Raw genomic sequence first — 23,588 nt, 5'->3', positions numbered from 1 at the left:
GACTTTATACTGTATATAGAGAAGCTGTGGGGACACCATACTGTGTATAGAGAAGCTGTGAGGACTTTATACTGTGTATAGAGAAGCTGTGAGGACTTTATACTGTATATAGAGAAGCTGTGGGGACTTTATACTGTATATAGAGAAGCTGTGAGGACTTTATACTGTATATAGAGAAGCTGTGGGGACTTTATCCTGTATATTGAGAAGCTGTGAGGACTTCATACTGTATATAGAGAAGCTGTGGGGACACCATACTGTGTATAGAGAAGCTGTGAGGACTTTATACTGTATATAGAGAAGCTGTGGGGACTTTATACTGTATATAGAGAAGCTGTGAGGACTTTATACTGTATATAGAGAAGCTGTGGGGACTTTATACTGTATATAGAGAAGCTGTGGGGACTTTATACTGTATATAGAGAAGCTGTGGGGACTTTATACTCTATATAGAGAAGCTGTGGGGACTTTATACTGTATATAGAGAAGCTGTGGGGACTTTATACTGTATATAGAGAAGCTGTGGGGACTTTATACTCTATATAGAGAAGCTGTGGGGACTTTATACTGTATATAGAGAAGCTGTGGGGACTTTATACTCTATATAGAGAAGCTGTGAGGACTTTATACTGTATATAGAGAAGCTGTGGGGACTTTATACTCATAGAGAAGCTGTGGGGACTTTATACTGTATATAGAGAAGCTGTGAGGACTTTATACTGTATATAGAGAAGCTGTGAGGACTTTATACTGTATATAGAGAAGCTGTGAGGACTTTATACTGTATATAGAGAAGCTGTGGGGACTTTATACTGTATATAGAGAAGCTGTGAGGACTTTATACTGTATATAGAGAAGCTGTGAGGACTTTATACTGTATATAGAGAAGCTGTGGGGACTTTATACTCTATATAGAGAAGCTGTGGGGACTTTATACTGTATATAGAGAAGCTGTGGGGACTTTATACTGTATATAGAGAAGCTGTGAGGACTTTATACTGTATATAGAGAAGCTGTGGGGACTTTATCCTGTATATAGAGAAGCTGTGGGGACTTCATACTGTATATAGAGAAGCTGTGGGCCCATGATACTGTATATAGAGGAGCTGTGGGGACACCATACTGTGAATAGAGAAGCTGTGGGGACTTTATACTGTATATAGAGAAGCTGTGAGGAATTTATACTGTATATAGAGAAGCTGTGGGGACACCATACTGTGTATAGAGAAGCTGTGGGGACTTTATACTGTATATAGAGAAGCTGTGGGGACACCATACTGTGTACCAGGTCGTATCGTTGTCGGGATCGCTGGTGCATCGCTTAGTGTAACGGTACCCTAAGTTGCGTAAGGTTGCGTACCAGTCCCTACTGCACTCTGATGCAGATCCCACCTGCTGCACTCTGGTGCAGATCCAGCCTGCTGCACTCTGGTGCAGATCCAGCCTGCTGCACTCTGGTGCAGATCCCGCCTACTACACTATGACACAAACTCTGCCTGCTGTACCATCGAGGCTGTCCTTCTGGGTCCAGCTGCTGCGCGTCCTTTGGTCTGTCCTGGAGTGGCACTTGGCATACATCGGGAGCCAAGTCTAACCTCACCATCAGAGGCTCTAGTGAATAGTCAGGTGCTCGCTAAAGTCGCGCCCCTCTAGGCCCTCCGCGGGCCTTGGCATAGTGGTTCCACAAACCACGTCAGTGACATGGCGACACCATACTGTGTATAGAAAAGCTGTACATTGGTTTACTCAGTGAACATTATTAAATGTTAAGTGGGAATAAGAAGCATTATTGTTATGGGGGCACTCGGGGTATTGTGGCCGTCAAAGGGGAAAAATGTGGCAACTGCTTTCTAGGGCATTTGCTCAGGGCATTAATATTTTCTTACTTTGTAAGGGGCACAGTAGTGGCATTAGGTGGGGCAGTAAGAGGAGACATTATTGTGCTACTCATCAGGTGCAGTAATAGGGACACAACACATACGGCAGCAGCGGCTCAGTGTTGGGGTACCAGCAGGATGAGGAGGTTGTGCAGGTTGGGGATAGATGGGGACGGTGCAGGAAATGTGATAAGTCGGATGTGTCTGTGCTGTAATCTCTGTAGCCGAGTCCTGGCTGGAGTTGTCATGTTGGTGACGGGAAAAGTGAACGACTCCATCAGAAAGAACGTCAGCTGTAAGTCACCATCTATAACTGTATTGTGAGCTCTATATGTGCTGCAGGACTGGTATTTACCACTATATGGTCAATATATGGCGGTAATATCAGTGTGCCACTCTAGTTATAATCAGGGTTACAAGTTAGGGACTCACGCAGATGTTTCGCCCCCTCCCTGAGCTTCTCCACAGACCTATTGGAAAACAGAAGAATTAACTGGATAGAAAGGCAAAATGATCAAATGTAAGTGCACGGTGCTGGGGTACTGCAATATATGCGATGACTGCAATATAGTAAGAGAATAAAAACTCTGAGAGGAGGAGGAGGAGGAGGGCTTCTTTAATGTGACATCCAGATGTGTACCCTTGTAACCAGGGTAGAAATCATTCCCCTCTTCACGACATTTCAGACATTGTCTCCATCATAGTAATTATATACAAGGTTTATCTGTTCTGTAATTAGAGTTCCTGCAATTCTCAGTGTTTTCCAGATCCGTGATTCCTGCTATTGAATAGAAACTTTCATGGTTTGTAACCAGAGTCCTGGTCGTGTGTAAATGTCACAAACCGTTCACCTTTGTGAGCGTCACACGACCAGTCCGTCCTCTGCTGTGTAAATCCAGTGAAGGCTTCCATTCAGTGACATCAAGCAGAAAACATTAGTGAGTAGTTAAGAAGAAAGTTACAGACGCTCTCATTACACAACATGTCAGATTGATTTGCCGAAAGCTGATAATTGCGTTACTAATATCCCAGTAGTTCATCTCCATCTGGCTGTGGAGTCCGGTCTGTGGTTACAGTGCTCTTGTGACATTCCTGGTGGTTGTGTGTCCGTGGTGTTCAGTACATTGTGTCTCGTGTGTTGTTACATTGTTTGATTCTGTGGTTACTGATATCTTATTTACAAATATGAGGATTACATTGTATCGAGGTGAGAAAGTGGTATCAAGGCAGTGAGCTAAAGATGTTGCAGATATTCAAACCCTTAAGGCTTCGTTCACACAATGAGTTGTTGGTGAGTTTTTGATGCTGTTTATTTTCGAAAAAAATGCAAGTAAGCTATATTACTTAATGGGAGCAGAAAATCTGCAACATCAAGTACTAAGAGCTCATCGTGGAAATGTAGCCTAATAATGAAATTCTGATAATCCAATATCTGTTGGACCAACGTGATGCTAATTCCCCAAACTATCAGCCTCTTTGCTGCCTGTGTGCTTGATACCCCCCTCTATAACCTAGCAGCAGCCTCTCCTCCCTTCTGTGACGCACGTGTCTCTGTGTGCACATTTACATTAAACATTGCGGAAATCTGAAAGTAACCTGAAAGCATTCCTGTCCATATTCTTATTAGGGAAAAGTGAATTCTTTAACCATCCATTGTGGATACTGTGGTCCCACCTCCCGTGTCTGCAGTCCTCCTGTACATTGTCATGAACTTCCTAAGTCACCGAAAAGCTTATATTGAGTAACAAAGTAACGGGACGAGCAATAAAAACGAGAGAGGAGAGATCAGGAGGAGAGGAGAAAAGAGATGAGGAGAGATGAGGCGAGATGAGGAGAGATGAGGCGAGGAGGAGGAGAGAGATCAGGAGGAGAGGAGAGATGAGGAGGAGAGGAGAAAAGAGATGAGGAGAAAAGAGATGAGGATATAAGGAAAGGTGAGGGAGAAGAGAAGGAGAAAAGAAAGGAGGAGAAGAGGAAGCAAGACGAGGACAGTCCAGTGAGGGAAGAGATAGAGAGGAGAGTACAGGGGAGGGAGGGGAGATGTTGCTGTCGGTTCTGGGCTCTCTGTCCTGCTGTGAGAGGGGAGAAGGAGCAGACCTAGGGAGGCATCTTCTTGTTTCTTGTCCTCATACTGTTCTGATTTTGCGGAGTAGGCTGAAGAAGAGCTGCTAAAATCCCAGAAAGTGTTTGAGGAAATGAATATTGACTTACAGGAGGAGCTGCCTTCATTATGGAATAGGTACGTACAAATGTGTAATAAAGGAGCCTGACTCTGCCCAAACCTCACCGCTCCTCCTGACACCCCTGGTAGCTAAGCATGCGGAGCTGTATAATGGGGTATTCACCTGTCTTGCTGCTTTATTTTACTTCTGGTAACAAACCCTCAGCTGTGTGGTCGGCGCGTGTGTGGGGGACAGCGGAGCGTGCAGTTGCTTTAGACCAGGGTTCCCCAACTCCAGTCCTCAAGGCCCACCACCAACAGGTCATGTTTTCAGGATTTCCTATGTATTGTACAGGTGATGCAATTATCACTTGTGCAATACTAAGGAAATCCTGAAAACATGATCTGTTGGTGGTGGGCCTTGAGGACTGGAGTTGGGGAACCCTGCTTTAGACACCTAAATCTATGGGCAGGGCCGGTTTTAGGCAAAGTGGGGCCCTAGGCAAAAGTTTAAAATGGGGCCCCAAATGCTAACATACTGCACATCACACAGAAGCATTTCGGTTGTATTTACATGCACTGAGTTCAGGCCGCTAAATGAGTGTGATCGACAATATTGAAATCATTTGACGGTTGTTTCCGGCCTCGTTCCACCGTCTGAGGAATTAGGATGGGAACAGAACAATCAAAATTAGATCAATCTGTCCCCTTACAGTATCACTTTATCAGCAGCATATCTACAGCTTACACCGGAGATGTGCTGCTAAGAACAATGATTTTTGTAGAATACACTCCCTATAGTCCTCCACATAGTATAATATACTCCCTATAGTCCTCCATATATTAAAATACACTTCTCAGTCCTACATATAGTATTATACACTTCCCATAGTTCTCCGTATTGTATAATACACTCCTCAGTCCTCCATAAGTGTAATACACTCCTCATAGCCCTCCATATATTAAAATACACTCAGTCCTCCATATAGTATAATATACTCCTCATAGTGCTCCATATAGTATAATTCACCGCCATAGTCATCCATGTAGTACAATTCAATTCCCATAGTATAATGCACCCCATAGTTCTTCATATAGTATAATGTATTCTCCATAGTCGTCGATACAGTATAATGCAGCCCACATATAGTATAATGCAGCCACCCCACAGAGTATAATGTTGCCACCCCACAAAATATAATGTATGGTGGGGCTGCATTATACTCTGAGGGGGCTACAATATAATGCAACCCTCCATAGAATATAATGCAGCCCCTTCATAGAATATATGGTAGCCCCTTCATAGAGTATAATGCAGCCCCTCCATAGAATATAATGCAGCCCCCTTATATAGTATAATGTAGCCCCCTCATAGAGTATGATGCGATCACCCCTCATAGAATATAATAAATATAATACAGCCCCCCACAGAATATAATGTAGCCCCCCATAGAATATAATGTAGCACCCTCATAAAATATAATACAGCTCCCATAGAATATAATGTAGCCACTCCTCCCAGTCACCATAGAATATAATGCAGCCCTCTTATATAGTATAATGCAGCCCCCCATAGAATATAATGTAGCCCCCTCATAGAGTATGATGCGATCACCCCTCATAGAATATAATAAATATAATGCAGCCCCCCACAGAATATAATGCAGCCCCCTTATATAGTATAATGCAGCCCCCCATAGAATATAATGTAGCCCCCTCATAGAGTATGATGCGATCACCCCTCATAGAATATAATAAATATAATACAGCCCCCTCATAGAATATAATACAGCCCCCTCATAGAATATGACTCAGCCCCCATAGAATATAATGTAGCCACCCCCTCGGACATTAAAAAAAACAAACACAATCCTCACCTCTCCTCGTGCCCCGCGCTGCTCCTGGCTCCGGTCTCAGCAGCTGCACTGCCCGGCACATAGCGGGTACGCGATGAAGTGACATCATCGCGCACCCGCAGTGTCAGAGGCAGAGGGGAATGATGCGTCATGTGACGCTCTCTCATGCATCATTGCATTGAACTGTACCAGCGCATAGACGTCGGTATAGTTGAATGCGGTGGTGGCGGCGGGGGGAGTCGGCGCTGGCCCTAGGCAGCTGCCTCGTCTGCCTGCCTCTAATGCCGGCCCTGTCTATGAGGGTGCAGCGCACAGGACGGGACACGGGTTCAGCCTCCTGAACTAAAAAGTAACATGTGATTGATCTTCGGGAGTAAAATCCGTCATTTCTGCTTTCAGGGGAGATTGCAGTGATTGTTTGTGTTTTCTTTGGCAGCCGTGTTGGTTTTTATGTCAACACATTCCAGAGTATTGCTGGGCTGGAGGAGAACTTCCATAAAGAGATGAGTAAGGTGAGACCCCGAGCTTAGATGTCGCCCCACCCTGGACACCCACATCCTTCCCTGTATTCCCTGTACAGCAGGGTGCGAGCTGTGTGTCCGCCATTAAGATTGGGGTTATAGAAAGGTGTCATAGACCGATACAGTGTCCAGGAATAGGTGGGGTACGGCTGCCCCGAGGCTGGGACTTGACAGTGAAGCTGCATTGCATTGCCTGTGTGTATTGTATGCTGGGGCAATTCTGCCCTATCTGGAGAAAATATGTCTCCAGGCTATCGATCCCCCCTCTTGAGATGAGCATGATGCAGGGACAGAGACCCTGATTCCAGTGATTTAACACTTATTGAGCTGCTTACTGCAGTTTTGATAAAATCCCTTTATTTCTGCTGCAGATCTGCCAGCACTCTGAATGCTGAGCTCTGTATTGCCCCACCCACACCACTGATTGACAGCTGTATATACACTGTGCATAGGCAGAAAGATGCCAATCAGTGGGGGGAGGGGCAGGGTTATACAGAGCTCATGAATATGGAGGACTACATGGTAGCAGGTATATTAATCCTCTAGTGATCATCTCCTGCTTATAAAACAGTGATTTTATTAAAACTACAGCAAGTAGCCCAGTAAGTGACACGTCACTGAAATCAAGGTCTCTGCACCTGCATCATGCTGCTGTCAGATTAGGTGGCATAAAACTGGTGACAGATTCTCTTTAACGAGAGATAACTCTGCACAAATTGCCCCAGTTTGCACAGCAAAACTGCCAAGTAAGAGGCCAGTAAGGGGGATGGAGTATTTTGAGATGTTTTTTTTTCTTTGAATTGCATTTTCTGATTATAAATTATCTTTAATTTTTGCAGCTACATCAAAACCTCAATGATGTCATGAAGACACTGGAGACTCAAGAGGGAAAACCTTCCACTAACGCCTTCACTGTGAAAGCCCAGCCTAGGTGAGCGTCAGCACTGGTGTCTAGAGACGGGTGTAATGGAGTGACTGGTGCCAAGCAAAGAGCAGTGTCCTGGAGGAGGCTCTGACGTGGTGTCTGGAGGAGGCTCTGACGTGGTGTCTGGAGGAGGCTCTGACATGGTGTCTGGAGGAGGCTCTGGCACTGTGTCTGGAGGAGGCTCTGACGCTGTGTCTGGAGGAGGCAGTGACGTGGTGTCTGGAGGAGGCTCTGGCGCTGTGTCTGGAGGAGGCTCTGGCGCTGTGTCTGGAGGAGGCTCTGGCGCTGTGTCTGGAGGAGGCTCTGGCGCTGTGTCTGGAGGAGGCTCTGGCGCGGTGTCTGGAGGAGGCCCTGATGCGCTGTGTCTGGAGGTGGCTCTGGCGCGGTGTCTGGAGGAGGCCCTGATGCGCTGTGTCTGGAGGAGGCCCTGATGCGCTGTGTCTGGAAGTGGCTCTGGCGTGGTGTCTGGAGGAGGCCCTGATGCGCTGTGTCTGGAGGAGGCTCTGGCGCTGTGTCTGGAGGTGGCCCTGATGCACTGTGGCTGGAGGAGGCCCTGATGCGCTGTGTCTGGAGGAGGCTCTGGCGCTGTATCTGGAGGAGGCTCTGGCGCTGTGTCTGGAGGAGGCTCTGGCACTGTGTCTGGTGGTGGCCCTGATGCGCTGTGTCTGGAGGAGGCCCTGATGCGCTGTGTCTGGAGGAGGCTCTGGCGCTGTGTCTGGAGGAGGCTCTGGCGCTGTGTCTGGAGGAGGCTCTGGCGCTGTGTCTGGAGGAGGCTCTGGCGCTGTGTCTGGAGGAGGCTCTGGTGCTGTGTCTGGAGGAGGCTCTGGCGCTGTGTCTGGAGGAGGCTCTGGCACTGTGTCTGGAGGAGGCTCAGCCCTGTGTCTGGAGGAGGCTCAGCCCTGTGTCTGGAGGAGGCTCTGGCGTGGTGTCTGGAGGAGGCTCTGGCGTGGTGTCTGGAGGAGGCTCTGGCGTGGTGTCTGGAGGAGGCTCTGGCGTGGTGTCTGGAGGAGGCTCTGGCGTGGTGTCTGGAGGCGGCTCTGGTGCTGTGTCTGGAGGAGGCTCTGTGGTGGTGTCTGGAGGAGGCTCTGGTGCTGTGTCTGGAGGAGGCTCTGGCACTGTGTCTGGAGGAGGCTCAGCACTGTGTTATGATTGAGTCACCATAGGAGGCAAAAACAGAAATGCTAGCTAAGTCCAGAAAACCAGAGAAGTTGGCAGCTATCGGATTGCAGACCCCTGAACCTATCAACACAACTAGCAGTAGCCGTGGGGGGTTCCTACGATGCCCTAGACCCCTCGATCACAGCCGGAGAAATAGCTAGGCCTAAAGAAAGAAAGGGGAAAACTAAACTGCCCCAGAGCAGACCCCAAAGCAATAGGCAGCCCCCAACATATAATAACGGTGAAGCAAGACAAAAACACCAACACAGGCAGAAAGACAGACTGAGCAAAGACGGGGCCCAATCTCGCCAGACAGAAAAGGACAGGAAGGCTGCTGTCTGCAATCCGTGAAAAACCCTATGAAAATAAGAGCCAACAGACTGACAGTGAAAAAGGCCCTGAAGACGCTAGGCTTCAAAAAAGCTATGTCAGCACTCAGGAATATTCTGAAGACAGAGCTACAGGCAAAAGGAGATTCAGCTCACCCCAGCAGGGAATGGCAGAATCCAGAAAAGCAAGGAAAACAAAAACAAAAAACAAAACACAAAAGCAAACAGGCAAAGCAGAAAAACTTAGCTTAGAGGAGCAGGAATCAGACTGGTGTCCTAGAAGTCCACAGAGAAATCACCCGCAGGGCAGAAGGGCGTCGTCAGCCTTATATCCAGTCCGTGACTCCACTCAGCCAGTCATCCTCATCAGGTTCAGGTGCCTGATAATCAGGCTCATTACCTTCCTTCACCAGAATAGGGAGTTCACCAGACCTCAGTGACGAAGGGGAAAATGACCTCACAACATCGCTGTGTCTGGAGGAGGCCCTGATGCGCTGTGTCTGGAGGAGGCCCTGATGCGCTGTGTCTGGAGGAGGCCCTGATGCACTGTGTCTGGAGGAGGCTCTGGCGTGGTGTCTGGAGGAGGCTCTGGCGTGGTGTCTGGAGGAGGCCCTGATGCGCTGTGTCTGGAGGAGGCTCTGGCGTGGTGTCTGGAGGAGACTCTGGCGCTGTGTCTGGAGGAGGCTCTGGCGCTGTGTCTGGAGGAGGCTCTGGCGCTGTGTCTGGAGGAGGCTCTGGCGCGGTGTCTGGAGGAGGCTCTGGCGCGGTGTCTGGAGGAGGCTCTGGCGCGGTGTCTGGAGGAGGCTCTGGCGCGGTGTCTGGAGGAGGCTCTGGCGCGGTGTCTGGAGGAGGCTCTGGCGCGGTGTCTGGAGGAGGCTCTGGTGTGGTGTCTGGAGGAGGCTCTGGCGCTGTGTCTGGAGGAGGCTCTAGCGCTGTGTCTGGAGGTGGCCCTGATGCGCTGTGTCTGGAGGTGGCCCTGATGCGCTGTGTCTGGAGGTGGCCCTGATGCGCTGTGTCTGGAGGTGGCCCTGATGCGCTGTGTCTGGAGGTGGCCCTGATGCGCGGTGTCTGGAGGTGGCCCTGATGCGCGGTGTCTGGAGGAGGCTCTGGTGCGGTGTCTGGAGGAGGCTCTGGCGCGGTGTCTGGAGGAGGCCCTGACGTGCTGTGTCTGGAGGAGGCCCTGACGCGCTGTGTCTGGAGGAGGCTCTGGCGCTGAGTCTGGAGGAGGCTCTGGCGTGGTGTCTGGAGGAGGCTCTGGCGCTGTGTCTGGAGGAGGCTCTAGCGCTGTGTCTGGAGGTGGCCCTGATGCGCTGTGTCTGGAGGTGGCCCTGATGCGCTGTGTCTGGAGGTGGCCCTGATGCGCTGTGTCTGAAGGAGGCTCTGGCGAGGTGTCTGGAGGAGGCCCTGACGCGCTGTGTCTGGAGGAGGCCCTGACGCGCTGTGTCTGGAGGAGGCCCTGACGCGCTGTGTCTGGAGGAGGCTCTGGCGCGCTGTGTCTGGAGAGGCTCTGGCGCGCTGTGTCTGGAGGAGGCTCTGGCGCGCTGTGTCTGGAGGAGGCTCTGGCGCGCTGTGTCTGGAGGAGGCTCTGGCGCGCTGTGTCTGGAGGAGGCTCTGGCGCGCTGTGTCTGGAGGAGGCTCTGGCGCGCTGTGTCTGGAGGAGGCTCTGGCGCGCTGTGTCTGGAGGAGGCTCTGGCGCGCTGTGTCTGGAGGAGGCTCTGGCGCGCTGTGTCTGGAGGAGGCTCTGGCGCGCTGTGTCTGGAGGAGGCTCTGGCGCGCTGTGTCTGGAGGAGGCTCTGGCGCGCTGTGTCTGGAGGAGGCTCTGGCGCTGTGTCTGGAGGAGGCTCTGGCGCGGTGTCTGGAGGAGGCTCTGGCGCGGTGTCTGGAGGAGGCTCTGGCGCGGTGTCTGGAGGAGGCTCTGGCGCGGTGTCTGGAGGAGGCTCTGGCGCGGTGTCTGGAGGAGGCTCTGGCGCTGTGTCTGGAGGAGGCTCTGGCGCTGTGTCTGGAGGAGGCTCTGGCGCGGTGTCTGGAGGAGGCTCTGGCGCGGTGTCTGGAGGAGGCTCTGGCGCGGTGTCTGGAGGAGGCTCTGGCGCGGTGTCTGGAGGAGGCTCTGGCGCGCTGTGTCTGGAGGAGGCTCTGGCGCGCTGTGTCTGGAGGAGGCTCTGGCGCGCTGTGTCTGGAGGAGGCTCTGGCGCGCTGTGTCTGGAGGAGGCTCTGGTGATTGCACTGCCGCAGTGATGGGTATACTGCATTGCCTCTTCATTTTAGTGATTGCTGGGGGTCTTGGCTCATGGACCCCCAATGATAATGTCATCAGTCTTAGAAACCTTAACGGTGTACATCCCTTTAAATCCATCCTTTCACACTGGATTGTCACGGACGACGAGTCCTGTAATCAGACGTCTCGTCTGTCACCTTGTATCAGGTTCTGTCGTCCGCACTGAATCCACAAGGTTACGTTTGTTTTTCGCTTTCTCCTGTTGCATAAGTCGGACGTGGGCGGCCCGGGCGGCTGTCAGTCCATGAATCAGTCCCCGCACGCACTGCGCAGCTTCCATTGTGTGACACCACGGAGCTAGAGACGGAATATGGAGGGGACATGACACGAGGAAGCGGCCACAGGAGCCGCTCGGTAAAATCCCATTTAAAGGGGATTTAAATGGCTCAGATGCGACAACCCCTTTAAAGACCTTCACTTTTCTCTTAAAGGGGTATCCTAACTATTAACCCTTTCCAGCTAGTCTCGGCATTGATTTTAGCTGGGAATTCCCACCTATTACTAGAAAGAGCGACTCAGCCACATAGGAAGGAGACATGTATAGTATTGGGAAGTCACGTGCGACCCCGCTCCATATGGAAGGTGCGGAGAGTGAGAAATGACATGTCTGGACTGGAATCCCAGTGAGTGGCCATTCTACGGCAGAAGTCCTGATGTAACAAATGACTGTGGTCCCAAATGTGTGATCTCTTCTACTGAATCTACAGATGCCTTTGATCTCAGTGTGGCCAGGGTATATGGGAGGCTATTGAGCAGATCCCTTTAATAGGTCCCAGCAGCAGGTCCCCACGATGTGTGATCTGCAAGTATCAAAATCTTCGGTGGTCTGTCAGATCGCTGTGCTTACAGCCTGGCCTTGTCCAGGACCCCTGTGTGGATCTTTGGGGGCATCTGCACATAATATAAGGAGTTTTGGTGTCCGGAACTCGTTACATTAATTTGTTTAATTGTTTTAAGCTTTTACCAATCATTAAAGTAATTGCCCCCCTGCCCCTTCCCACAGAAAGAAAGCAAACCTGTTCTCCCGACTGAAACTAAAGAGGATCAGGTAGAGGTGGCCGTGGCGGCGGCATGGTGCGCTGTCGGGCGTGAATCATTAATGTGTGTGATACTTGGAATAATCTCCACTAATAATATTGTGTGTCGTCTGCATGACCGTGTGCTGCCTCCCGTTACCTGTATACAGAGGTACACGGTGGTACATGGCAGTATACGGAGATACACGGCGGTATACGGAGGTACACGGCAGTACACGGTGGTACATGGCAATATACAGCAGTACATGGTGGTACATGGCATTATACGGCAGTACACGGTGGTAAATCGCAGTATACGGCGGAACACGATGGTACATGGCATTATACGGCAGTACACGGTGGTAAATCGCAGTATACGGAGGAACACGATGGTACATGGCATTATACGGCAGTACACGGTGGTAAATCGCAGTATACGGCGGAACACGATGGTACATGGCATTATACGGCAGTACACGGTGGTAAATCGCAGTATACGGAGGAACACGATGGTACATGGCATTATACGAAGGAACACGGTGGTACATGGCAGTATACGGCGGAACACGATGGTACATGGCATTATACGGCGGAACACGGTGGTACATGGCAGTATATGGCGGAACACGGTGGTACATGGCAGTATACGGCGGAACACGATGGTACATGGCATTATACGGCGGAACACGATGGTACATGGCATTATACGACGGAACACGATGGTACATGGCAGTATACGGCGGAACACGATGGTACATGGCATTATACGACGGAACACGAAGGTACATGGCAGTATACGGCGGAACACGATGGTACATGGCATTATACGGCGGAACACGATGGTACATGGCATTATACGACGGAACACGATGGTACATGGCAGTATATGGCGGAACACGATGGTACATGGCATTATACGGCGGAACACGGTGGTACATGGCATTATACAGCGGAACACGGTGGTACATGGCATTATACGGCGGAACACGGTGGTACATGGCATTATACGGCGGAACACGGTGGTACATGGCATTATACGGCGGAACACGATGGTACATGGCATTATACGACGGAACACGATGGTACATGGCAGTATATGGCGGAACACGATGGTACATGGCATTATACGACGGAACACGAAGGTACATGGCAGTATACGGCGGAACACGATGGTACATGGCATTATACGGCGGAACACGGTGGTACATGGCATTATACGGCGGAACACGATGGTACATGGCATTATACGACGGAACACGATGGTACATGGCAGTATATGGCGGAACACGATGGTACATGGCATTATACGACGGAACACGAAGGTACATGGCAGTATACGGCGGAACACGATGGTACATGGCATTATACGGCGGAACACGGTGGTACATGGCATTATACGACGGAACACGATGGTACATGGCAGTATATGGCGGAACACGATGGTACATGGCATTATACGGCGGAACACGGTGGTACATGGCATTATACGGCGGAACACAGTGGTACATGGCATTATACGGTGGAACACGGTGGTACATGGCATTATACGACGGAACACGGAGGTACATGGCATTATACGACGGAACACGATGGTACATGGCAATATACGGCAGGACACGATGGTACATGGCAATATACGGCAGGACACGATGGTACATGGCAATATACGGCGGAACACGATGGTACATGGAATTATACGGCGGAACACGGTGGTACATGGCATTATACGGCGGAACACGGTGGTACATGGCATTATACGACGGAACACGGTGGTACATGGCATTATACGGCGGAACACGATGGTACATGGCATTATACGGCGGAACACGATGGTACATGGCAATATACGACGGAGCACGGTGGTACATGGCATTATACGACGGAACACGGTGGTACATGGCAATATACGACGGAACACGGTGGTACATGGCATTATACGACGGAACACGGTGGTACATGGCAGTATACGGCGGTACACGGTGGTACATGGCAGTAAACGGTGGTACATGGCAGTACACGGAGGTACACGGTGGTCCATGGCAGTACACGGAGGTACACGGTGGTACATGGCAGTACACTGTGGTACATGGCAGTACACGGTGGTCCATGGCAGTACACGGAGGTACACGGTGGTACATGGCAGTACACTGTGGTACATGGCAGTACACGGTGGTACATGGCAGTACACGGTGGTATATAGCAGTACACGGTGGTACACGGAGGTACATGGCAGTACACGGAGGTACACGGTGGTACATAGCAGTATACAGCGGTACATGGTGGTACCTGGCAGTATACGGCGGTACACGGTGGTACATGGCAGTACACGGTGGTACATGGCAGTACACGGTGGTACATGGCAGTACACGGAGGTACACGGAGGTACATAGCAGTATACAGCGGTACATAGTGGTACATGGCAGTATACGGCGGTATACGGTGGTACATGGCAGTATATGGAGGTACATGGTGAGACACGATGGTACATGGCAGTATACGGCAGTACACGGTGGTACATGGCAGTATACGGCGGTACACGGCACAGACTCTCAGCTCACTTCATCGAGGTGTGAGGGACAGGATGTCTCGGTGACGTCTCTCATTCTTAGTGATCTGATAGGCTGGGATATGGAGTTCACACACTCTACTGTAATAGACCCGTCTTCTCTTCAGAAAGGGAACATAAAGAGGAGCGGATCAGTATCCCTGTAGGTTTATATAGATCATTTAGCCAAAGCTTAAAGAGTTTCATAGGTTTGCAAAGACATATCCGGCTTCTTTACTTATAGCGCCACCCCTGTCCTTAGGTTGCTACTGGTATTGCAGCTCAGCGCCATTGACATAGATAAGGATGAGCTGCAATGCCACTCACCACCAGTGGGCACTGGGAGCGCTGTTTATGGAAGAAAGCAGCCATGTTTTTCTGATCCTGTACAACCCTTTTAAATAGCTTAGACCAATGCAGATGGTACTATGGGCCCCACCTCATGCTGCTGTCCTCATAGAGCTGATGGGACTACCGACCTCCCTATTGGGACTGTGCCCTTGATCAATAAAAGAAAATAACCCTTTATATGCAGCTTAAGGCTAATTTCACACTTGCTTTTTTTTGCAGCGCGTTTTTCCCGCAAAAAAACGCATTGAAAAAACGCATACAAAAGCATACAACTGCTGCGTTTTTTTCAAGCATTTTTATGAGCATGCATGAAAAAAACGCAGCATTTTTATGCGTTTGTATGCGTTTTTAGTGCGTTTTTACCGCGTTTGCGTTTTTTCCAAACATTAGGTGGCCCCTCACACTAACCCAAACCATGACTTTACTAACCCTAACCCTGACCCTGACCCTAACCCTGACCCTAACCCTAACCCTGACCCTAACCCTTAACCAAACCATACTTAACCCTAACCCAAACCCTAAACCCTAACTAACCCTGACCCTGACCCTAACCCTGACCCTGACCCTGACCCTAACCCTGACCCTGACCCTAACCCTGACCCTAACCCTTAACCAAACCATACTTAACCCTAACCCTAACCCTGACCCTAACCCTAACCCTAAACCCCCTTAACTAACCCTAACTCTAACCCAAACCCCTAAATTCCATGGTTAACAAAAAAAAACGCATGTGCAAAAAAACGCATACATAAGCATGCCAATGCGCACATATGCGCACCCATAGACTTATAATGGGTGTCTTGCTGTAAAAAAACGCATTGCGCGCATGCGTTTTTTTGAGGCAAGTCGGACGCCCAAAAAATGCAACAGGATGCATTTTGTGCGCCCGAGCGCATACCGCAAAAAAACGCATGCGCGGAAAAACGCGTACAAACGCATGTGTATGCGCACATAAGCGCATCCCATGCAAAGTATAGGAAAAAAAAACGCATGCGCTATTTAGCGCTAAAATACCGCGAAAAAAAACGCAAGTGTGAAACCAGCCTTAGAATAATGGGGGGCACATATGTGTATATCTCTATAAGCCATTTTTTTCAGTTTGCGTTAACCCTTTAATGCCTGGTTTTCATTTTCTTGTATTTCTGCATGCTTCTGTAATCCTATAATGGAGATGATCAAATCTGCGCACGATGGTAAAAAGAGGCCGTGTGCTGATCTAGAAAGCCCTCCAGCTGTGAGCGGCCCCCGATACTTCTCTGCCTTGCTAACTTGCATGCTCCATATTCCCCTAGAGATGTGCTGAGGTTAGGGTATGATACGGCACGTGGTAAATCCCCCCTGCAATTAGGGTCTTTGATGGGATCATCACAACTCATGGCCACAACTCATGGCTGAGACCTTCTGTGAACTGCAGATCTTGGAACACTTGGCCCGCGTGGTCCAGGTCAGGGGTCCATATGACGTGAGCTCGTGTTTTACTTGTGCATGTTGTTTCCTCAGTGACTCCAGCCCTGCAAAGGTGAATAAGACTCCATCTTCCCCTCCGGATGGACCTCCTGCTGCAAGTACGGAGCCCAAGACCACCAACCATGCCTCTGAGGAACCAGCTGCTGCCACCACCTTCTTAGTGGATGCCCCATCTGTGGTTATATCTAAATCACCTTCTCAGGTATCCCAAGACCTAAAGAGTCCATTAGTAGAGTCAGTAGACATGTCCCATTTCTCATTTTGCAGCCCCAGAGACCTGCAGTTGGGCCATGGACACCAAGATTGAAAACTGGCTCATTGGTTGGACAGACTTCCTTGTCACTAAAGGAGGCAAAGAGGTGGACACAAGTTATTATGATCTAGTTGATTTTCCATGTGAAGTTGCTCAGAACATAGATATTTATGTAGGACTGACCACTTGGATCTAGATCTTGAAACCCTTGTCTTAAAGGGGTAAATCTTGATGTCCATGGCCAGTTTTCAAGGGTTCCCACTCATGTTCTATAGAGTTTGGATCTCATTGATCCTCAAAAATAATCCATGATGTCCTGTAGAAGATCCAAAACATTTGAGGGCCATCATAGATGTCTCATTCACATATCTGTGGTCTATTGTGAGCGAGGAATGATACAGGAGAGGATTGGGTGATCTACAAAGCACCAGGGTCTATTTGTGGTACTGATCATTGGAGTCTCCGCTCATAGGTGACCCATTACTAAGATGTAGATGTTTCCAGTCCATCCTTCTAATGTTCTCTCCTCCTGTCCTCCACCACGAGCGTGTCCATGGACCATTCTTGGTGCAGTCATGATCGCAAGCATTACGTGTCTCGTGTCAATGGTTGTGACCTTCAGGATTTCACTTGATTATCCCCAGTAATCAAGTTCTGACTTTTTGAGCTCCGACTTCTTCTCTTGATCTCCTTCATCCTGTGCTGATCAGTGACTGACGTCCTCTTCTAATGCCGTGCTGCGTCTGGAATCTGCTTTCCTGCAGTCGTTGTGTAGACTGTAGTGCCTGTATCTATCTATCTATTTATTATCTATTTATCTACTGTATTATCTACATGTTATCTATCTATCTTCTATCTGTCATCTATTTTATCTATCTATCATCCATTATCTATCTATTCTATCTATCTATCTGTTTATCATCTATCTATCTATCTATCTATCTATCATCCATTATCTATCTATCTATCTATCTATCATCTATTTTATCTATCTATCTATCTATTTATTATCTATTTATCTACTGTATTATCTACATGTTATCTATCTATCTTCTATCTGTCATCTATTTTATCTATCATCCATTATCTATCTATTCTATCTATCTATCTATCTGTTTATCATCTATCTATCTATCTATCTATCTATCTATCTATCTATCATCCATTATCTATCTATCTATCATCTATTTTATCTATCTATCTATCATCCATTATCTATCTATCTATCTATCTATCTATCTATCTATCTGTCTCTCTGAGGTTTTTCTGTGCCCATGCTGACAGTGATGCGGCCGCTGCCTTGGTTTGTTATGAAGGGCACAGGGCTTGGGGCATGTACTAATCTGCTGAGCACATTGTATGCGCTGCTGACTTCTTTTCTGCTTCTTTATATCTCCAGAAATCCTAGTTTCTGCAACAATGCACAGCAGTATAGGTCCTCAGGCTGGCTGACAGCAGGGTAGTGTTTTACTACACATCAGCCAGCACTGACTAATACCCCATGATGAAACAATGCAAAATAAGGAAGCTGCAGAAAGCGTATGCTCCGGAGCTGTGAGGTCACAGCAGAGACGACACAGGGGATCACTGTGAGACAGACAGGAGTTACGTTATTTGTAGGGATCATAGGTAAATGTCAGTCTTTCTGGATAACAGCAGCGCCACCTGCTGGCACACTGCCGAGTTACAATTTATTGCATTTTCTCTTTGTTTTGTAATACATTGTAACATATTAGTAAATTCTCTGATTGTGATTGCTACATTGTACACGATACCAACCGTCCAGCATATAGAAACAAGTCCCCAGTCTGTGTGATTCCCATGTCCATTTTCTTTCAATTCGTGTAACTTTATTTGGTCTTTGTGTCTCTATTGTCAGTGCATAATAATAATTGATATTTTTTATGCAAGGTTCATCCATTGCAGCGGTGAATGTCACCCAACATGTGATGAACCCTGAAGTTCTGTGTTTCTTTTTTTTTTGCTAATTATCCTTTTGTATATTTGTGTTTTTCCCCTTTTTTCTTTTGGGTGGGGGTTCGTGTGGATTGTCTTTGCTGTTTATTACATGCATGTAGCTGAGGAAAGGCCCTCCGGTTCCACCACCACCAAAACACACGCCCTCCAAGGACATCAAGCAGGAGAGTATCATCAGTCTGTTTGATGACAATTTTGTGCCCGACATAAGTGTGACCACTCCCTCACAGGTCAGCGGCTGCCGCCCACCCCAAATACTAACCCCCGCATGAGAACCCCAGGAGGTGTCACTTGTGGAGAAGACCAGAGCGGGCGAGAAAGGGGCAGACGCCAAGTCCATGGCTGGTTATTAGTCCATCTAGATCTAATCATGTCAGGCAACTTTGTAAATCTAATGATATTACTATGTCTTATATTCCAGTCACCTCCAGAGCTGCGATCACTATTCTGCTGTTACATTGTGTGTTATCCTTCAGTCACCTCCAGAGCTGCACTCACTATTCTGCTGTTACATTGTGTCTTATCCTCCAGTCACCTCCAGAGCTGCACTCACTATTCTGCTGTTACATCATGTCTTATCCTCTAGTCACCTCCAGAGCTGCAGTCACTATTCTACTACTACTTTCTGTCTTATCCTTCAGTCACCTCCAGAGCTGCACTCACTATTCTGCTGTTACATCATGTCTTATCCTCTGGTCACCTCCAGAATTGCAGTCACTATTCCTCTACTACTTTCTGTCTTATCCTCCAGAGCTGCAGTCAGTCACTATTCTGCTGTTACATCATGTCTTATCCTCTAGTCACCTCCACAGCTGCAGTCGCTATTCTACTACTACTTTCTGTCTTATCCTCCATTCACCTCCAGAGCTGCAGTCACGATTCTAGTTTACTTTCTGTCTTATCCTCCAGTCACCTCCAGAGCTGCACTCACTGTTCTGCTGTTACATCATGTCTTATCCTCCAGAGCTGCAGTCACTATTCTGCTGTTGTATGTCTTATCCTCCAGTCACCTCCAGAGCTGCACTCACTGTTCTGCTGTTACATCATGTCTTATCCTCCAGAGCTGCAGTCACTATTCTGCTGTTGTATCATGTCTTATCCTCCAATCACCTCCAGAGCTGCAGTCACTATTCTGCTGTTACATCATGTCTTATCCTCCAGTTACCTCCAGAGCTGCAGTCACTATTCTGCTGTTGTATCATGTCTTATCCTCCAATCACCTCCAGAGCTGCAGTCACTATTCTGCTGTTACATCATGTCTTATCCTCCAGTCACCTCCAGAGCTGCAGTCACTATTCTACTACTTTTTGTCTTATCCTCCAGTCACATCCAGAGCTGCCGTCCTCGTTATTCCGGCTCTTGCTCAGATTCGATCCACACGGTGCTCATCTCATCTGTTTCCCGTGTTACGCTGTAATTTGATGTGTTGTATTCTGGGAGATGTAGTTTTTCCAGCACGTCACGGTATCTACCTACTACTTGATCATGGCTGAGCTGACCATGCATCAGCAGGGGGCAGCAGAGAAATTGGATGTCCTCTAGGCTGTGAGACTACTGAATGCAGCTCTGGTTGTGATTGGAGTATATGATGTCACCAAAAGATTACGATTAATTGGATTTACAAAGTTACTTTACGTCGGGCTCTGAGTTTAGTATAAATGTCTGTTCTGGGGTGCAGTGGTCACTGCCCCGGGGGAGGGAGGGGTAATGACATATTATCCCACCATTGGTTAGCATTGGGGGTCTCTGGACTCTATAAAGAGTGACACCTCTGCTACAATAACACCGTTTCTCCTCAGTGGCCTGTGGCCTGCAACCTGCAATCCAGATGAAACTACAACTCTCAGCATGCCCCACGAGCCGCAGGTTGCAGACCACCGCTCAGTTACCAGCGGACACTGGCTACAATGGAGAATTTCAATGAGGAGGAGAAGGGGGAGAATTTTCAAAATTGGTGCAAAGTGGAGCAGCTCTTGTATGGCAGCCAATGAGGGCACAGCTTTCATTTAATAAAGGAATTCTGAGAAATGAGAGCTGCGCTCTGATTGGCTGCTATGGGCGACCGCTCCTCTTTACACCAGTTCTGATGATCCCACGGTCTCTGGGATGTGACGCCCTATGACTTACAGGGACCCGGATCCTGCCGTGTCAGATTCTGGTTGCTCCATAATTCCGGGGGCCACTGTCCGCTGGAGCCCGATATCTCTGCATGTCTGGTGCTAGCTGTTTGCATGCTCTGGTTCCTGCATGTGGTTTTTTTATGCTTTGGTAACGGTTTACAGATGCTTCCATAGATCTGACATGGATGCACTCAGGTTCAGCGTCACTGGAGGCTTCACTTACAGGTGGAGCAGACATGAAGGCATTGGTCTAAATTAACCTCACATCTGCTCTAAATCACGAGGTGTAGATGCGCTGAGAGATGGCTCCATTGCTCCTCCTGTCGTCAGAAATCCCAATAATTTTTACCTCTATCCAATCCTGACGTGTAAATGAAAATCCAGGAATGTGGACGATCCCAAAGATGTAACGAGACCTTGTACCGATGGCTCCTCCTGGTCTACGTGCATCGGTCTCTCCTCTGACTGTCATGTATGAAATCCGAAGGCTCAACATATCGAGATGACGTATCAGGGCATTACAACGTCTCTGGTGGTCTCCATGCATGTCCTTAGGTCTTCAGTCCTATCGTCCTCTATTCTTCTGCGGTGGCATGTTCTGGGGGAATGGTGGGGTTGTTATAGAGGGGTCTACACTTCCTGGCACATCGTGAGCACGCCAGGCTCTTTATCAGGTTTTCCTTGTTAACTTCTGTTTAATTTTCCTACTAATCATTTTCCTTGTGCTGCGAAGTTTGAGGCTGTTTGGCCCAAAGCAGAAGAGCCCAGTTTGTTGGATCTGGACTTTGATCCCCTCAAACCTGACTCCAGTTCAAGTGCAGCCCCTACAGGTTCTTCCCAGGTTTGTGGTGCCCCCTCAACCACGTCGAAAGGCTGATGAGTCATGGATGGATCAGTAGGGGGTTAGGTGTGTCGGTGGGTGAATGGATGGATATCTAAGAGGATACATTGGTGCAAGAATGAAGAGAAGGATGGGCAAGTGCAACCATATATGATGGATGGGGGTGATAGCGGGTAAGTGGGTGGAAGAATGGACTGGTGGTTGGGCGAGTGGAAGGATGGATTTATGGGAGGATGGATGGTTAAGTGGATCTGTGGGTTGAAGAATAGATGAATGGAAAGGTGCATGGCTAAATGGAAGGATGACTGGGTGGGTAGAGGTAACTGGATGCGGTTCTGAAAGATTGCTGGGTGAATAGGTGAGTAAGTTGATGGATGAATTGATGGATTGTGGTTGGATGGATAAACTGGCAGATAGAGCGGTGGGTGGTCAGATGAATGGAACAGTGATAGGATGGATTCATGAATGGATGTGTGAGTCTAAGTCGATGGGTAAGTGGACGTGTGGGTTAATAAATGGATGGATGATGGGATAGGCGGATGGATGAATATATAAATAGATGAGTAAAAGCACGAGTGAATGAATGTTTACATTAATTGATAAATGGATGGATTGGTAAATAGAGAAGTCAATTGATAGGAGGCTGTTCAAGGAGATGGAAAGGAATGTAAGTATATGTGCATGTGGATGGATCGAAAGATGGGTAAGTAGATGGAAAGCCGGCTGGAAGAATGGATGGATTATGGATAGGTGGATGAGTAGGTTAATGAATGGATGGGTTGCGGCATGGATATGTAAGTGGTTATGTGTATAGGTGGATGGATGAGGATTGTGCAAAGAACACAAGACGAGATGGGTTGTAGGTTGGGTAAATGGGTGTTTGGATGTGTGGGGAAGTTGATAGATGGTCGGAATGATGGGTTTAGTCAAGACAACATAACACAGAAAAGTCATAAAATCTGAGAAGATGGTGATTGTATACTGACCAGGTAGTTATGGGATAGAGGATGGGTATCCGTATGATAGACACATGAGAAGGTCTATTAAAGGAATGGATGAATATTGAGCGGACAGACGGACACTGAGCAGATGGATGAATATATGATGCATAGAGATTAGTTAGATCTATAGGAAGGGATCAGACTATAGGAGACCTCACAAGAGTCGGGTTGATGACTCCTGGAGATTTGGCACCAGTATAAATATGTGTCTGTTTTTTCCATTCTTGCTGCGTTTCAGCCTTTGTCTTGGGATCTATGGGAGGTAAGAAACTTGACTAACTCAGTAACTCTTCCTGTCACAAGTTCTTCTATCTTCACAACTCTTCCATTTCTCATCCGAACTGTCCCGCTGTTCAGCATATGGCTGCGTCCCACAGGGTCACTGCCAGGGTCACATTGTGCCCATCTGCAGGGGTCTTGGCTCTTGGGATATAATAATGATTTGTGGGTTTTATTTTCTATTCTTTTGTTGGGTAGGACATGAGCATTGACTGCGTTCACAACTGAAACCAGAGCTGCCTTTGAAGGGGTTCATCTGATTAACCCCTATCGGCCTTCAGGGTATGCAGCGACGTTAGTCGTCCCCTGCAGTTCTGCATTTCTGTTTTCTGGCGCTGATGGCCGCCTTCTTTTTCAGTGGCCTCCTCTAGTTTTGCCCATGAATCTTGGATTGTAGCGTTGGTCTCCTGTCTGCAGTCACTTGGTCGGACCCTCTCATCCCTGGAGCCCGGGGCGATGAACGTCTGTGACATAAATGTGGACACTTGAACCAAGTCTCTACCATGATAGAAACTCTGCGCAGTTTTCTGGCGCTCGCTGGGCGGTGACTGACTCTGACCTTCCAGCACAGATACACGTTACTATTAGCGTCACTGTTTATTGGGGTCTTTTTTACGCCAAATGTTTACAAAATTC

General features: G+C 48.4%; 1 protein-coding gene across 6 annotated transcripts in view; it reads left to right on the top strand.

Annotated features, from left to right (window-relative positions):
- Window positions 1–23,588, top strand: part of BIN1 (bridging integrator 1) — a 131,001-nt gene that overhangs the window by 89,988 nt on the left and 17,425 nt on the right. For 3 of the 6 annotated variants that reach the window (XM_073545333.1, XM_073545334.1, XM_073545337.1), the window contains 7 exons: window positions 4,031–4,116; window positions 6,331–6,406; window positions 7,255–7,346; window positions 16,515–16,683; window positions 18,813–18,941; window positions 21,565–21,672; window positions 22,912–22,935. In XM_073545333.1, coding sequence (XP_073401434.1) covers window positions 4,031–4,116; window positions 6,331–6,406; window positions 7,255–7,346; window positions 16,515–16,683; window positions 18,813–18,941; window positions 21,565–21,672; window positions 22,912–22,935 — 684 coding nt within the window. The remainder of the gene's footprint in view (window positions 1–4,030; window positions 4,117–6,330; window positions 6,407–7,254; window positions 7,347–16,514; window positions 16,684–18,812; window positions 18,942–21,564; window positions 21,673–22,911; window positions 22,936–23,588) is intronic. The other 3 variants (XM_073545335.1, XM_073545336.1, XM_073545339.1) reach the window with 3 other exon arrangements.

Source organism: Dendrobates tinctorius, unplaced genomic scaffold (genome assembly GCF_039654945.1).
Source record: "Dendrobates tinctorius isolate UK_male_01 unplaced genomic scaffold, ASM3965494v1 ptg000143l, whole genome shotgun sequence".
NCBI lineage: Eukaryota > Metazoa > Chordata > Amphibia > Anura > Dendrobatidae > Dendrobates > Dendrobates tinctorius.
The sequence above is the reverse complement of the archived record's forward strand: the minus strand, read 5'-3'. Positions and strand labels throughout refer to the sequence as shown.